The 18756-nt window shown below is 37.7% G+C and overlaps 1 protein-coding gene across 5 annotated transcripts in view; it reads right to left on the bottom strand.

Annotated features, from left to right (window-relative positions):
- Positions 1-679: 679 nt before the first annotated feature.
- Positions 680-18756, bottom strand: part of RNASEH2B (ribonuclease H2 subunit B) — a 44518-nt gene continuing 26441 nt past the window's right edge. For 2 of the 5 annotated variants that reach the window (XM_054213362.1, XM_054213350.1), the window contains exons 7-11: positions 17488-17593; positions 14369-14447; positions 13402-13444; positions 8692-8772; positions 6607-6756 (exon numbers count right to left, since the gene is read on the bottom strand). In XM_054213362.1, the coding sequence (XP_054069337.1) occupies positions 6649-6756; positions 8692-8772; positions 13402-13444; positions 14369-14447; positions 17488-17593 (417 nt within the window). In that variant the 3' untranslated portion in view covers positions 6607-6648. The other 3 variants (XM_054213357.1, XM_054213380.1, XM_054213372.1) reach the window with 3 other exon arrangements.

Raw genomic sequence — 18756 nt, forward strand, 5'->3', positions numbered from 1 at the left:
TCTCATTAATACCAATAAACCAACCTGACCACCAAACAGAAACCCCACCACCTTTGTATTGACCCTTATTCTTTGGATTTTACAAATGAAATGGCAGTAACTCTCCTAACAGCCTTGAAGCCTCATGTCAGCACTTAGCACAGCATCATGGTGATACCAGGATAATGCTTTAGCAGAGGAACAGCTTTTCCCTTGAGTTTGATTAACTGCCTGCTACAAAAAACGTCAAGAAGAACTGCCTGTCAGTTGTGTGTAAGCCTGTGATGGAGCACCTATATACTACATATGTGACGGCAAAGAAAGCCATGTAAGAAATGACATGAACGTCACGTCACTCTCTTTACCGCGACTCTCCTCATCCCACCATCACTCAGAAATTCACCACCACGTTCAGGAAAATCAAACTGGCCGGAGTACTTAGGCCAACAACTTTGCATACCCAGAAATGGGTTTTCACTAGAACATCTGTACAGTAAGGTCTTCGAGGATGAGCCTAATTGCTTCGCTGAATCTGTCTTAATGAACTTTTAGATTCGCATCTATCTCAGGATTCATCATTTCCTTCCACTCAGTCTAAGGATTACCGACGAGCTCGTGGAGGCTAGCAGTATTAGTAGTCCGACTGCACTGCATGCTCTTTGCATTTCTCTCTGAAATTAATGAAGTAATAATCAAGAAATTATTCCAAAGGTATTTATTTCTTTCTTGTACATGAATCAAAAATAAAATCATACAAAAAACACTTTACTGAAATATATAATCTTATTCATACATCAAGCATTTTTTTTTAATATAAGATAGAAAAATAGAAATTTCATCTTGGACCCACATAATATTTTTGCAGTACTGTCTAGAAAACTATGTTAAAACAATTTTTGTTCCTTGAAAAGGGACAGTGCACATCGCTTAACCAGATACACGTAAAAGTAACAAAAAGAACTTCTAAAATAAGCATTCATTTCCTTTCATACATGATTTCTAAATGATTAACAGTTCAGGTTTTTCATATTCTGAAACAAGAGCTGATAAAAATCAGTTGAAAAGAAAGCTGAAGAAGCTATTGACTCTTTGTCTTGGAACTTAGTTTTCAGCACTGTCCTAAGAAACTCCTCTTGGAGTTCTCGTTTGATTTGAATTTGCCAGAGCGGAAGCAAAATATCTTTGAACTTCTTACCTAGAATGCTTCAAATACATTTGAGCTTCACACACATTTTAGCCATTTGCTGTAGGTGTCTATGAACTGGGGTCATAGTTAAAAATTACAGAAGTACACATTCATTATGTTCAATATCTTGCCAATTAAAACTTTTTAAAACTTTTGTAGCGAAGAGTTAGATATTAATGGGAATTTGATAAACACGTATTTCAGTTAAAAACATGACACTGCATCGGACACAGATCAGGACCTCATTAGCATCCATCTTTTGTGTGTTTTACGTAGACTCAAGTTGACATCATCATTGAAGTTCACTCCACATAAAGTGTCTTTTACATGACTAAAAAAAATAATAAATAATTAGGTCTTTTTTTATTACTTGGAGGATTCAATAGGTTTGGTTTAGTTCTCAACACAAAATGTACATGTTATTTCATACATGTTTCTAAGGCTTCAACCCCTTAGAAAAAAAAAAAAAGAAGTAAACTCACAATACAACTTCTCCATCTGCCCTTCTGAACACACATCCTACCTCAAGCTTTAGGACTTCAAGAGTCAAACCGTCCACACAACCAGAGCCAGGTGACATCTTCTGGGTAAAAGGTCAGGGTTGGGCAAAACCATTTAAATCACACTCAGTGAGATAATTTCCAAAAATGTAAATGTATTAAAAAATAGAGTTAACTTTTTTTTTTCATTTTGGATGATTCTAAGTCTGAACATCGGACTCCAAGTCCAAAAAGGCCATCTTGCTGAATTTGGCTAGATTTTGAAGAAGAAAGGAGAAAATTGCAGACAACATATTCTGCTATGCACCTTCTAAAACTTGTAATTATGGCCACTAAAATCATATACTGTTAAAAAACGAGTACAAAAAAGGAAAGTTCATACAAAATCAAGTAATTATTTAAGACTTGCTCAAGGATGCTGTTGGTCTGACCTTGCAAAATACTTAGGCAGGTGCTTAATTTTAAGCATGTGAGTCATTGTGCCAAGAGAGATTTTATGGTGAACACTAATGCACAAATATTAGTTAAGACTGGCTCTTCCACTTCAAGATAAGCATGGACTTAAGTGCTTTGCTGGATATGGATCAGGATGCTCAGCACCTAACAGGACTTTAGGCGCTGATCCAGCAAAGCACTTATCCACACGAACACCACTGCTGACTTTAAGATCACTGCTCATGTGCTTAACATTAGGCATGCTCGTAAGTGCTTTCCTGGAAGGGCCCGATAGACCAATAGTGTATAAGCTATAAAATTTGAAGCAGTGTATGTTTAACACACCGCATATTTAACAATGTTAATCTGCTGAGATTTGCTTTTTCTTGGAACAGGGCATGTCTAACTTCAAGCATTTATTTTCAGAAAGTGCGTAAAAAAAGCCTTTAAAAGCTGCTTTGAGATTATGGCAAGTTAAAATAATATTAGCAAGTCTCCTTATGCTCCTTTCATTTCTTTTTTGCACGTCTTTGCGCAGGCATCTGAAAAGGAAAGAGAAAACCCAAGTCATAAACAGTAATCTATTCAAATAAGCATCCATACATTTAGTTTCCCCTCTAAAAAGCATCATCAGATGCAAGTCAACACCTGAAAACAAGCATCACTAAACTCTTCTAAAAATTTCAGATCTGAATGCAAATCCTGCCAACTATGCCTTTTCCACTGCAAATATTCAAATCACCAATTGTCACTTCTACAAATAGAACTAAGTTTATTACTTAAGACTGAAAATGATGTGCAAGTCCAACCCTTACACATCCCTAAGTCAGTGCTGGTATTTCCATATTAAGTTTTCCGTGCCCACTGCTGTCAATCCGTTTGCAATGTGAAGTCTAAAAAAGGGGAAACGTAAGAGCTGCTTAATCCCAAAACAACAACTATAAATGCATCACAACTTGTCAGATATTTACATGAACATGTAGAGATGGCATGTTAATGCCAAAAAGAAGTAAAGTAAGACCACATTTCTACAACGGTGCTGGCATATTGTTTCATACTAAGCTAACCAAGGAAGAAATAGCAAAGCAGCACTTCATAATGACCTACTGCTACTGCTGGCCAGGCATAGTAACTATATTTAAATCCTCGTTGTGGTAGGAAATATTGTTTTATGTATTTGGCACCACATGCTCTTCATAACTTCTTACAGCTACATGTTGAGGAAGTTTCAAAGTTACTAAATGTATTTCATTCTTTCCTAAAGGGAAAAGAGTTTTTGTTTTCACGTGAAAGCTCTAATGGCTTTTGGAAATGGCTTATTTTTTTTTGTCATGCACCAATTCCTGCTCAAGCAAAAGCCCAGTCACTAATAAAATTACTATTGTTGTAAGTTACGGCATAGCTAACAGATGAAGTCGAGATGCGACACACAAAAGCACACCGCATCTATGCACAGAGGAAGAACTCTAGACTTAGTCCTTGAGCGCAGTGGCAGATGTGAAAATCATGTACAGAGAAGGAAAAAAAAAAAGTCAGTATCCCAGACCAGAAGTCAGCACAAAGGCCTCCCATCTTGATCAGAATTGTCCTCCTCCTGTCCTAAATTCTGACCAGAGAAACTGGGACGTTTTCTTAGAAAAAAGGTTCTTGAACTGTTCAGTCGATGAAAAGACGCATTTCCAAAATTTATTTCACAAAACTTTTGAACTACTAAAAACCACAGCCCTAAAACTAACAGATGTAAATATCCAGAAGAAGAGCTTCTGCCATGCATCTGTCCTACCCCACAGTTCCTGTTTCTAATGTAACCCTCTCCCACTCTTGGTTTTCCACTCAAATATCCATCCCACGCTTGTCTGCCCTCACATCTTCTTGGAATTAACATTAACAGATACACAATTCCTTTCCTCTTATTTACCAAAATACTCCCCAAGATGGTGCTGACTGCACAAAACTTCTCCATTGACATGATAGTACGTGCCTGTTCTTTCTTTTTTCCATAACATTATCCTGCACTTTGAGTGGTGGTTTTCAAAAGTTGCCATCATTGGTGCATCCCTTCTCCTACTGATATGAAGCTGGGAGTTGTCTTTGCCTGTCAAACTGCTGGGCTAGGCTGAATATTTTTCAAAATCTAACCCTTCACTTCATGACTGCAATTGCTCATTCTGGGCTCACCAAATGCTAGCTCTTTCCAATCATAGAATTGTAGAATTGTCTCGCATGGAAGAGATCTTTCAGATCATCGAGTCCAACCAACCAACTGTCCAACCACCATAGCAAGGACCCATTGGATAAACCAACTGGTGCTGCTACAGGGCTGGTCTTCCTTTACAGCCCAGACAAGTAAGGTAGGAAAAAACCAAGACGGCAATTCTAAAGGTGGTGCCCATAGAAATTGTCACGTACATTGACACCTACTATTAATTTTTAAACTTGTCTGATAGTTGATGTCAGAAAAGGAAAGTTTACTGATAGGGCTGGTGAAATTCTGCCAAAGACAGCTGAACAACAAGGCAGTGCGGTATAACAGGAATTTCTCCACGTAGCAATTACTGGGTTTTTTCCTGTGTCCCCTATTGCTCCCCACCTCCTTATACTGTCTCAGAAAGTTGACATTCATTACTGGAATTTTATTAAAGCACCAAATGGCCTGGGATAATAGATTCTAACTGAAAAAATCAATGAAGTCTCTTCATCTCAATCACACACTTCTCAACCTACATTCAAACACTGGTACTATGGGCTGATTTTCAGATAATCCGCTTCAGACAAACATTTTTAGAACAGGGGAACATTAACTGCACGCTATTGGGAGGCCATTCACATTTGTTAAATTAATATCTCTGTAATTAGGGATAATAATTCCATATATTTCAGAATATTTTCCTCTATGTGGAATTCCAACCATACTGACTTCCCCATTTACAAACTATGCCTGACACTTTGAAAAAACCACTGGTCTGAAAGGCACACAAACCCCAACAACAATTGCAAAACTACAAATTGCAAAAAAACTACAACTACAATGACAACTGCAACACAGAGCAAGGCTTCTCATTCATTTCTGGTTGGAAGAGAATGCCACAGAGCTCTATAACCTAACAGACACCCCTGTAATCCATGGGTTGTAAGCAGCAGCAAGTAAGTCTGAAGTGGAAAAATGGCATAGTTACCAAAAATGAAGAAACTCCTAGTTTCTCTGAAACTCCCCTTTATCAAGGGATACAGGTAGATTCGCAGATTCTCTACTGAGCTGAAGTAGCAAAGAATGGCGTATATTAAATTGTGTCTTTCTAAAACACACATTGCAGCTGATTCACAGTAATGGCTCAGCGCAACAACTGGTGGATGAAACTATGAGTCAGTGTTGTCCAGAACTGGCTAGACCTACACAAACCTATACAACTAGACCTATACACCTATGCAGTGACTCCATCTCTTTTTCAATTCTGTGAATCAGGAAAACTGCAACACAGCAGATAGCTATCCCTCTGAATATATAGCAATACTCTGTAATGAGGGAAGAACACACCCAAGAGCGAGTAGTGTGTTTTAAGTAACAGTACTACCTTGTGCAAAACTTCATAAAACTAAACCTTATCCAAGACACTCATACTTAAGCTTTTGAATTACGCATCCAGCTGAAAATAAGCTTCTTTAAAAGCCCCAGTTTTGCCTTTAAACAAATGTTTCGCTAATTTTTTTTCGTAAGGACCTATTGACCTTGGAATTGAACAGAAAAATACCCCTATATTGCTATGTGTTAAGAGATTTATCATGTAAGCCCAAAGTGATGTTGTAATTCTTTAAGGATTAAAATTTATACACAGGAAAATACCAAACCCCCTTAAGAAATGTCCTGAAGCCTAATCTAACTCTTGAAACATACAGCAAATACAACAAGCACAAATTTGTTACACAAAGCACTTTATTGCATTACATGCACATTGACATTTATTGCAATTTGTTTCCAGCATATTCAAAACAACCAAAATCCCAATATAGTCACTATCTTTGCCTCTATAAATTGCCACCAACGGCAATGCTTACATCAGCAATTAGATTTGGGTCAACATAAAAATCCAACGATGTCATCCTACTCTGCTGTTATACCAGGTAAAAATCTCCAGAAAGTCTCAAAAAATAATGCTCCTTACGAACAAAAAAACCTCTCCTTAAAAACCTCAAAGGAGGGCATGTTTCCAGCCCAGAATGGAGTGCAATGGAGAAAACTCTGTGGTGGCCCTGACTGAGCTTGCTCTAGAACAAGCAGCGGTACAGTATGGTACTATGCTAAACCTTGCTTCTCAGCTGACAGGACCATGCTAATGCAGCTCGGCTACCTTCCTGACCCAGGCTGGAACATCTGCACGGTACCGCCTCGCCCCACTGAGGCATAATAGCTTTGTCTCACACCCACTCACAGATCTCTTCATCACCCTCCACCACATACGCAAACATGCCCTGCAGATACTATACTAACAAATAACACCAGGAGACATCTTTATCTTAACATAAAAATAACCATTGTTCAAGTACAAGTCTTTATTTTGATGCTTTAGGTTTGGAGCTGAAGAACATAGAAATGGATTTCATTCCACTCTTATCAACTTTGGCCAGAGCCTTCTGTGCTGCAGACATCTTGCTGTTTGCCTGTCAGTGAAATGATAAACAGAATAAGTTAAGCAGCATCTCCATAGGAAGGGAGTATAAGATACAAACTCCTAAATACAGAAGTCAAGCAAGAAGCTGAATTGCTTTTTTAGTACACAGCAGTAAAGATAATGTTATGCAGGCTTTAAATTGTAGGAGAAAAACCTTACTAAACAAATTTGAGATTATTCAAACAGAAAAATACTTGTCACGAATTACTTAACCTCAGACAAAGACAGTGAATCAATTACAAGGACAAGGAGATGAAACATCTTTCCTTTCTGCAGAATGAGGTATCCCAACTCAAACGTTTACTTTGGGATAATCCCTGAGTGTACATTAAGAGGAATAATGCATGCAATGTAACAGATGCATACTGTACCCTCCAACTCAATCGCATGATTATGCTGTCAAGCAGGTTGAATTACAACCTTGCATTACAGATGATGAATAATTCACACAGATTTATTATCAAAGTCTCTATGCACAGTGAAATAAAGGGAAAATAGATGGAAGAACTAAGAATGAAGAAGGTAACTAACATTTGCAAAGCACTTCGAGGCCACTGGGAAAACTTCCCAGACTTTTACACCTAAAACACATTTTATGAGCCATGTTTTATAGAGCTGACCTCTTTTCTTTCTTACATTTTAAAATGTTATGTTTTAAATCTCTAGCTGTTTTCCCTATTAAGAAAACTTTGCATTGACCTTTATTTATGATACTCCTCAGTCTGCAGGACTTCACAATTACAATACTTGAGATCGGCTAGAAAGTAATGGATAGGATGGAGATATGCAACAACAGTATGATTGTCTGTGTTACTATACAAACAAAAACACTGCCAAGGTATTTAAAAAAGTGTAGTATACTGTACAGAGTCCAAGAGCTATCTTTTCTTTCCCAGATTCTCTCATCAATGTGCTTCATTATTTCAGAAGTATATCATATTTAATGCTAAAATGAATTATCTCTCCTCAGTCTATTTCTATCTTTAGGCTCAGTTCAAAAGCTATAGGTACATAATGGGGGAAAAAGGGAAAGATGCGTATTTTAAACTATTTATCACCTTCACTTAGGGGGCAATCCTCCTCTTACCGCAAAACTAGCATGTGCCCTGAATACAAAAAATTCTGCATGTTTTGGGGGGAGGAAGGAATGCATCTGTCACCAGCTGCTTCTCTTTGCAAAGGGATAAAGAGTAGTCAGCATTAGTCTGGAGGTCACAAGACCAGCACAGAGGGCCTTTTCAGTTCCCAATGGACTGGAGAAGGATTCATTCTCTTTTAGTGTTCAGAGAAATAAGCCAGTGCAATCTCACAACTTTGGCACACACAGAATCTATTTCTTTTCACATCTCTGTTGCTCTCCTAGGAATAGTACAGTGGCAGGCACCACTGGACACAGATTTGAATTGGCCTCCAAACTTGCATTGCAGCTGGCAATCAGCAAGCTCTGTGTTGATTTAACTTCATTAAGCTGACATAAGTAAGTGCACAAGCAATACTTCTAGGTAAAAATAAAGACTGTCTTAGCATCCCTTGGAATTTAAGTGAATGCTGCCATCTTTGTCTCCTTTTCAAATAATTGAAATTTAACAGCTGCTATCACTAAGCCATAGGATTTCTCATCTAAAGATCTCAAAGAGCTTTGCAAACATTAGCTGAGCACCTTAACACGTGTCCAAGTCTATGAGGTTAACTGATAAAATACAGTCAAACAGTAACAGTAGAGAAGAGTTCAGAATGGGACATTAAGACTATGAAAATTAAATTAAACTTGAACGAAAAGTTCAAGGAGATATAACTACAGACATCTGCCATCTTGTATTTGTTTTTCTGGTGTGTTTTGGTAGAGAAAAATAGTCAGTTTGTGCTAATGTTGGATATTAATCTATGCTTTAGTAAAACATGAATGAATGCAAGGCTTGCTTACCTTTTTGGGTTTCGGATTGCTGGTGTTAAACTTAGTATAGTCGTCTTCTGCTTCCACAGGGACATCTGATAATTTCCTTTTCTGAAATATTAGAGTGAGGAAGTTGCTCTGTCAACCACTTTTATGATGTACACACATCGAAGTTTAAGGCTTTGGCTTTATAACATAACCATAGCAGCAAAATAGGACTGGCAATCAACTGAAGAATCTGCAGTAACAGTGGAAGATTTCTCTTTGTAATTGTCTTCTTTACATGGGAATATATACCATGTCTACAGTATTTGAAGAGATCATTCAGTGTCATGGGAAGCATTTTCTTCTTCCTAGCCTTCTGAAGAATGACTTCTAGAAATCACTTGAATCCTGCTTTTAACTTCCATGATTGTGACTTTGGTGTCAGAGTCTATTTAGAGAACTTTTACGGAGCAGACCAGACTGGTCCCCATGGTGTCATGGAACTGCGCAGCAACTGCAGTGTAATTGCTATCTGCCAACACAAGTGGATCGTCATCTAGTCTATTATCTGTTTGTGCACAAGCTTTAGAAGTAATTAGTTTCTACAGTTTGGCAACAGTGAAACACTGACATAGTTCTGCTGACTGCTTCATCGCTTGAATCCAACAGTACGTTAAGAAGCTTGATTCTGCGTGTGCTGGGTGCCTTCTAACTTCAGAAATAATGTAAGTGAATGGTTCTCAGCACTTCACATGATCAGGCCGTAAGAATGAATATTTCTTTCCATAAACTGTGAGCATGTGTTTAGTTTAAAGGTGAAAACTTCCTGGTATGTTTCCAAAAGGGAAAAAAAAGTATATAGTATTTTACAACACTGTATTTTTATTATTATTATATATCTGATATTACTACCCTGTCCTTAATATCCTGTGAAATCTAAACTGCGGCCTTCCTAGTTTTTGTGCCAAAGAGAGTGATTTTGCAAGCAACTTGGATGGTACCACACATTTTAAGATCCTGTTTTATTCATTTTGTTTATGGTGCTTGTGATCTCTCTCTCTCCCCCCCACCCCCTTCTCTTTGGCACAGAAGCCAGGTCTGCAGCTTAGATTTCTCAGCTCTTAGAACGAGATCCAACAGCAGCCTTTTCTTTTGATTTCAATGGGATCTGGATCAGCCTCTCTAGGAGGCTGTTTACTGTGCTGTGATAACATTTTCAAATGACAATCTAATGAATAATTACTATTCTCCTCTTTTTGGAATTTGATAAACAAGTTTTTAAAACTTATTAACAAGATGTCTGCATTTCAGCAAAACATTTGCTGTTTAATTGTAGCAGAGCCTACATATTCTTTGTAGATGTCTGTCATCATCTGCCAATGGCCAGACTCCCTATGCTGACAAACTGGACAGTATGACAATTACAACACAAGATCAACGGCTTACAATTAATACAAAGAATACGTAGTTTTGATTTAATCATTAAATCACAGAGTCCAGACTGTACCCAGTTTACTCTTGTACTAAAAGAGAGAGAATCTGTCGTAGCTTTTCTGTTAACCACTGAAGTTTCTAAATCTCTCCTCCCTTCAGAATTTATTTTAATATAATTTCTAAATATGTGATACATAGGAATATGTGTTAGGAAATACATGTTAGACCCTTCTTTATTTGCAATAATCCTGTACTATGTCTGTCAATACACCTTGCCCTCATGAAAAGAAATGTCAATGCAAGTGAATAAAAATGGTCTGAAGGAGACTAGAGGTTCCAGTGCACAAGCCTGCCTTGCTCCTCTGAGATTGTGAAATATAGGAGCATTTTAATCTTTGAAGTTGCTAGGACTTAAACACAAAAACATCACACACACCCTGGTCAGTGCTCTGGAAATTAATCAGATCCTCAGCAAGATTTCACTGCCCAACAGCTGAACAGTTCTAAGCCTCATTTCCTCTGTAACCAAACTGCCGAAATAAAACTATTTTTAAAAATAGATTCTCAGAACTATCCCAATGGTATAAAAGCTATTCGTACATAATATGTAATGTACATCACATGTAGTTTAATATAGTTGTTGTAACATGCTTATATGGCTAATGAATATCAGTTGGCTCCTGATGTGTGTTTAATATTTCTTACAATGCATAAAGATAATTCTTAACTGAATCAAAGGGCCAAGTAACTGTGCAGCCAGAACAACTGTCCAACCACATGGAAATAACTTATATCCATGGATATACTTTGGAGAACAAATGCTATTAATAACAGTAGGGCCCAATTATTCCTCCATGTGCTAGCTGACATACTGCTTAAAAGAACAGTCACTGAACCAGCCAGAAATGAGGTTATTTTAGACTTTGCTTCGGTAAGTAACAGGGATGTTGCAGGAAAGGTCAGTGTCGTAAGTAACCTAGTTTCAGTAGACTGAGGTGGGCGCCTCGGTTTAAATTAAATTAAATGGAAAGGACAATCAAAAGTGGGCTTCTTGATTCTAGAGGGACAAACTTTGCAGACCGTATGCCTTACTTCTCTAAGCCAAAGCAAAAGGACTTGATGTGTGAGGAGGACACTTGGAATGTAAAAGAAAAATACGGAAGAAGTGATTTTGGATCTTTTACTTCAAACAAGGTGAAAAATCTTGAAGGAAAAAGCTTTTCAGACTAAACTACATGAATGCTCCCCCTTGCTCACACAGATGCACACATACCTAAATAAAGATACTAGGAGTAAGCAGAATTCTACAATGAACAGGGAAAAAAAAGACTGCCAAAAAAAAAAAAAATTTGTTTTAGGGGTCAGGTAATACTGGGATAAAGTGAGAACTGCCAAAAAGTCAAGCTGAGTTAGACCTTGGAAAGGAAATTAAAACAAATAGTAGAAGGTTGTTTAGCCACAGAGGCAAAAAGGGAATCAAAAAAGAAAAAGTGAAGCTGCTATACAGTAAGGATTGGATAGATATTAAAGCTAATCTATGTGTAGCCCCAAAATGGAATAAATCCTTTGCCTCAGTAAATTGTTTTCAATAAAGATGAAGAGGTTAAACACAGGGTCAGAAAAGAGACTAGAAATCACTCTATTCAAGATAGAAGTAAAACTCAGTATGCTGACACTGTTGGGAGACTGTCTCAGAAATCACAAGCCCAGAGGCAAAACCTGGCAACTGTTCTATCAGGTAGGGACCATATTGCTGCAGAATAGCCGAACACCCATCTATATTTAAGGAGGAAAACGTGAAAGAAGGAAGAATAGTTAAAGATACAGAGTAAACGAAAACTAAACATAGGTAGCGCCTACTGACTTATCTTTTTTTTCTCAAAGATAACAGAAAATGTGTTATCAGACAGAAAATGTGAAGCATTGCCAGAGGACTTTTTATGGTGCCGCTTAAGCAACTGAAATCATAGAAAACAAAGATTGCATAAGAATTTTAAGGTAGGTAAGAAATTGGCTAAAAGGGAAACAAAGGTAAATAATGCAGAAAGGGATATCATTGGATTGGATGGAGATGATTACTGGAGCATCATGATCAATATCTATTCAAAATGTTCATTCATTGTTAAATAAAGATAACAGCATGCTAACATTTGCTGAACGTACACCACTGAGTAGCAGTATGAACACCTAAAGAGCTTTTAACACTGGGAAGGAAAAGCCAGAGAACTTTCAAGACTGGAAACATTACAAACAGATGAAATGTACAGAAGTGCAAGGTCATGTACACAGCAGCTAACTGCATGAATTTCTCGTAAATCTGAATGCTGATCAACTAAAAACTGCAGTGGAGAAAAACAAACAACTGTGTGTCCTAACCGTTCAGAGCATGACTATCTGGTACATCACACTGTAATAGAGGTAAATGGGATTCTAAGATGTAATGAGATAAAGTACTTCCACTTAAGACAAGAAGGGAAGAATACCATCACATTGTACCAGTAAAGGTTTCATCATGAATAATTACATATGATTCTGGCCACCTGCTTTGAAACAATTGAACTCATTTTGGAATAGGTGTAAAAAAATGTTCCTGCAATGATGAGGGAATGGAGAACCCATCTTACACAATCAACTTTGGCTTCACAAAATGAAAACAGAAAGGATATATGTTTTCCCTTTACACATTGAGAGAACAAATGTTAGGGAGGGAAAAGAGCCACTTCAATTAAAAAAACCCCAAAATAATAATGTTAGTAGAAAAGCGCAAGGGAATAAATTGGCCATGAATAAATTCAAGGTGGAATTTACAGGAAGGTTTCCGAGCATCAGAGGAATGAGGTTATAGAACAGTCTTCCAAGAGAAGTAATGGAAATAAAAAATCCTAATGAGACTTACAGTGAAGAATGGTCAGTGTATAAGAGATTATCCAACATGGTTGTCTGGGAATCCATGACCCAGGAGGTCCCCTTCAGGGTCCTCATAAATTACATATGAAAAAAACCCTATGAGGTCATATTGTCTCATCAACCTCAATAAAACTAAATAAGCAAAATACGTATGAAAACACTGCTGACCAAAACCATAAAATATGTCTCTCTCTTTCCCTCCCCTTTTCAAACAGGAACACCAACCAAAATATTTCTTATTGAAAAATATGAAGTACCCTGTAAATTTCTTGCGTTATTTCAGACTGGCTTTTCTCAAGGCCAACTTACTTTTTGTATTGGTTCCCAGTGCTTGGCCTAGCCTAGTTTTAATTATAATTCGGAGAAATTAGCTTACAACACAATGTATCTGTCAATATCTTAATGTTCTCCTACCTTCAGCGGTGGCTCTGGTGCTGGGCTTTTAAGTTCTGGGAGTCTGTAGAACAAAATATTTTAAGTTATAAATTAAGGCAGCCGGATTGTGCAACTTAAAGCTTGTTAATTCCTTCCCCACAAAGGCTGCTTTGGTTATCAGCTGCTCACACATGGCATGCGTTTGCAAAAAAAGCAGTTCATGGACTCTGTATTTCTGACTTAGATAAGTAAAACAGCCAGGCACCATACAGAAACATTGTCTCTTTTAAAAGTTCTTCGATCTGGCAACAAAACAGGAGAACTCCACCTTGCTTTTGAAAACCTTGGCTATTTGTAAGACGATATTATAAAGCATATAATATCTCTTCAATGAAACTGTTAAGCTATGGGACTTCAAGTCCATCATAACAGAACCCTTTGAAAAGAACTGAACTGAGGGGCAGGTGCAGGGTCCCAGTGATGCTCCAAGCAAAGTCTGACGCTGGCAGGGAACACCAGGATGAGTATGATGGCTTATCTTCCAGATTTAAATGTAAACTAACACAGGTTAGATATGTGAAATCAAACCCCAGCAGCACTGAGTGAATAGGGAAAAGAAAAGGGGACTGGGGATGAGGATTCTACTCCTGGCTCTGCTGCTTATGCTTGACAATTCTGGACAAACTGCTTTAACTCTTTGGATTTCCTTCCCTGCCTTGCTCTAAAATGGGATACATTGCTCACGGTTTCATAATGCAACTGTGGTAACAGATGTATCAGACTTTTATATTACATCTCTCCTCCAGCCCAGGGTCCTTAGCATCATAGGAATACCAGAAAGACATAATCTACATTTGAAATACTCAAATTTAAAGTGTGGCAAATATAATCTCATTGTGTCATTCATTGCAACCTTGACAAACAAATGGCAGTATTCAACAGAAATGGCCACAAGGACATTAACGCATTCCATATAAAACTAGCAGCTAGCAGGAACAATACTTACCCTAAGTATTTTAGTAAGTCCTTACTCAGATCTTCAGGAATATATTCTGATATTAACCCATGGGCATACCGTACATAGTCTTCAGAAACAGGGCACGGAGTGGAAAGGAGAAGAAAAAGAATATTCTCATTATATAGTCACGTTGCCTTAGCCATGTTGCATGCGCTACCATAAATCATAAGGTTGAATTAATAGTAAGAGACTTCTAATGGATACACTGTGATGGTTCTCTGTGTTGAGTAGTTTATGTTATATGACACTTGTAGGTTTATTTAAAAAGTAAAGACTTACTACACTCACTTTGTCAGCACATGTTATTAATATCGGCTGTATGTACTTTACAAAAGCTGTTCACTTTCTGAGAATACTAGATATCGTGTATTTTTCCAAAGAAATTAAATTTTAAAAACCTGCAAAAGTAAAAAGCTGACTCAACAGAACACGCAATCATTAATTTTAAAGCATCTGGATCTTACAATTATTTGGCAAGGCCTTCAGTACTAAAGTACATTTTCTGGCTTCAACTGAAAACAATTAGATGAGACAATGAGTCTATTTCAAAGTCTTGTACTTAATTTCAGTACTTTACAGAAAATGCCAAGGCCTATCTAAACATCACTGGCAAGACGGGATAATGATCTGTGGAAATATGAACTACTAGAAGCTGTTTTCAGTACAGGGCATTCCTGCTATAAACATCGTTCTGAGAGACTGGGGAAAAAAAAGTGACCCTTTTATAACATGAAGCCCTAAACCAGATCTTTTCTGTTCACGTTCTACACAAGCACTTACTGATCATGGGCTGAATCTTTTAAACTTGCCGTTATTGGGGCTGCTAGGGAGAAACTGCACCCATGAACGGGAAGTATTTGCCAGACAGACAATAAGCTAAAATCTCGCCTCTGAATTCCAGCTACAACAGGTCAGCTTTATCTGTTCACAAGGCTGCACACTTAGACAGTTCAGAAGCATGTGGTAAACTAGCTTCAGGGTGGTAAAGAACTGTCTTTTGTACCAGAGATAGTCTCCTCTTTTTTTTTTTTTTTTTAAAAAAAAACACCAAAACTTAACCTATAAAGCCCAATGCAAACTGGCATCGAAGCAGAAAGCATTAAGAAACTGACACCAGCATGTGCATTTCAACTATACTGACATCAAATTCTTAGTATCTCTTATCTGCACTTCTTCCTCCAGTGCCTAAATTCATCAAGGATTTGTCACTCCCTAAGCCCACTTTAGGGTCAGGAGAGAACAAGAAATAATTCCAATCCAAGACAATTTCACCTCAGCACTTAATATGTCCAATTCATCGCTTAAGAAAAATATTCCCATCTTTCACTGCTTGCATTATAACACTGAATGGTGAGTCCAACCCAACTGCTATGATTTTGTACTAAATACAAAATCCATTCTCTTTGCATTTCTGCCTTGAAGCAATCTTCACTGACTTCCTTTACCAATTTTAAAATACCACTGTTTGCCTTCTAGGGAGTCTCTGTTCTCACCCTAGCCCCGCTTTGTTATTAACCTCCTGTCAAACATCAGGAATACTTGTGCACCTCCCTTCTTTGTCTTCTGAATGAAATATTCAGGTCTTACATGTTAAACCTCCCCTCCTTCTCCATTTGCCCTCATTATATCCTCACAGATTTTTGCCCTACAACATCTGTAGATGCTAACTACATACACCCATCTATTTATAAGGTACTGAAATTTCACAATACCCCTATGAAAGCAGTTCTCCACAGAAATAAATTGCACTGTCATGGCAGTGAAAGGATCAGACAAGAAAATTAGTCTTATTAAAAATAAGTGTTGAGTAAGGTCCATTTGACTTCCTGTCATTCACCTTGCTACATACAGTGGGACTGCTTCCAAAACTTACCTACTTTTAACCCCCAGTATTCCCTATTTCAATCGTGCTCTTTTAAATCTAAAAAAGGTTTTTTAAAGGACTATTATATCTATGTTACTATAAGTAGGGAGGAAGGTGGAAAAAACACTGCAGATAAGCTATTTAATTACAAATTTCAGAGATAAGTCAAAATGGTTGCTGTCAGGACAATTTTCCCTTTCTTGAAAAAAATAGGAGCAGGGAAAAGGATGAAAAGCTACTGTAAAGTTAAAGTCACTTTCAACTTTTGCAGCTTTGCCTCTTTTTAAAAACCATATTTTACAATCTCTGTTCTATAAAACTGTCTAGTTGCCTCTTAAATCTCATTTATGTTGTTTCCTTTGATATCATTACTTGGTAACTCATTTTCCACTTCGTCAGCAAGTTGCTTTGTTTCTCCTTATTTTTCAACGGCATGCAGACTTCTGAATGTCTTTGTAATAAGAAACAATTTGCTTTTGTTCATCTTGTTCTCAACTTTTCTTAATTTTCATTAACATTCAAAGAATTTATTCCACATTTTCAGGTTTCTCTACACAACTTCATATCCCAGTAATATTCAGGACATTGCCCTCCCCAGGGAAAAGGGGACTAGAAGCAAAGAGGATCACTCCAGACCTTTTGGTACCAGGGCTGTCAATTTCAGGGCAATTTAATACACATATAATTAAAGTTTTTGCCCTTATTAAGAATAGAATACACTTATGTATTCTATAAATTTGTCACAGACGGTAATGTTTGGACTAGGAGCTTTTACTTTCTGACTATGACTTCCTAAGATCCCTTCCCTTTTTGGAGAATTCTATGAAGAACATTTGCATGCTAATAAAAATAATAATAAAGAAGAAGTCTGTTCTAATACAGAGACACTTATTGGGTGGATACTCATATTTTATAAGCATGCATCCTATTGTCCAAGCCAGTCTCAGTTCAGCAAAGCACTTCAGCATATATTTTGCTGAGAAAAGTATCTTCTCCTTGAACTAAGGAGAAGCTAAAAGAAACCCATCTGAGACCTACTGTTAATTACAACGTCATCTGATGAAGATACCGAAGAACTCAGAAAAGTCCAGGCATACAGTCACAACACATATGGAATTTTCTGCACAAGGAAAATTTACTGCGAAGGCCAATTTCAATACACTTTAGATTCTAATCATGTGTTCTATCTCCACATATGAGATTTCACAAAAATGGAATTCATTGCAATGTTTAGTTTTCTTACCTTCTTTAGTATCTGTGATCTGTTTACCGCTGATAAATGTAGCTGCACGTACCCTTTCACCTACAGATATATCGTTGCCTTTAAGTGCTTTCACTGTTTGATTGACCTATAGGAAACCACAGAATGAAATGTCTGCCTCAGTGTTGTTATGCACATGTTAATGCAGTGACAAAGCTCTTGTAATTTTGTTTCAAGCATATAAAACACTCAAGTTATGGACTGTGGTGAAATTTAATATACATTTGTAATGACTAGCATATGAGCTCAAAAAACCCAAAGAAACTAGCATGTCTTTGAACATGTTGCCTTGGCAACACAGCACCAGCTTTGCAGCACCCTAAGATGAGCTACTCAGATGCAACAACTGTGATTATACAGGTGAGAAATACACCTGCTTGGAGAACAGAGAATGCCTGAGCTCAGCTGGATTGCAAAGGCAATCCTGATGGAAATCAAAGATTAAGGACTTTATAGGGCACTGCTATACTGGATCTAACAGAGAGGTAACTGGCAGAAGAAGATATTTTCAACACCACAAAGAGGTTCCTGTTCAAATGTAAATATGCAGGTATTCATTGCAAAACAGATATCCTCATGCCTCATCAGAAAGTAGACCAGATTTTGTGCTTGGGTTGACTAATTTAAATGACGAGGCTTCTTTGTATCACGTGATGAACTTTTTCTTCAAAGTGGCATCATAGTAGGGGCACGTGTGTGTGTAAAATTAGATTCATCTTCTTTATACCAGAACACAGACCACATCAAGCTCAACTATAACACTAGTTTATTTTCTGAATACTGTACACACCACTTGAACAGCATGATTGGATCAAGATAGCAGTAACCATACCAGGACCATTCTGGGAGACTGCCAAAACTTCACAAGGAAACCCACTTGTAGCACAAACCCAAGCATTTCTGTCCAGCTTTAAAGCACGGCAGAATTTAACAGTTGCAACAGCAAAAGCTCTCGTCTAGCCCATCTGTGAAGTGGACAAAAGACGAGCCCCTCACCTTATGCAAAGCCTACACAACACAGAAATAAGCTGAACTTCAGCTTCTTCTTTCTCCCCACACTCCATGAATCCCTTTCATGCCAGCCCCATCAGAAAGAGGAATGGAACAAACATGTCATTTTGCTAATGCCCCATCTCATTCCCAAGTGCAACTTTACTGTGACGTCTGTCCTTCTTGGACAGGACACGTACCTTGAACCGAAAGACACTACAAGGCTCAAATGCAGATATGGACAAGCTAATAAGCATTTTC

This window comes from Rissa tridactyla, chromosome 1 (assembly GCF_028500815.1).
Source record: "Rissa tridactyla isolate bRisTri1 chromosome 1, bRisTri1.patW.cur.20221130, whole genome shotgun sequence".
Taxonomy (NCBI): domain Eukaryota; kingdom Metazoa; phylum Chordata; class Aves; order Charadriiformes; family Laridae; genus Rissa; species Rissa tridactyla.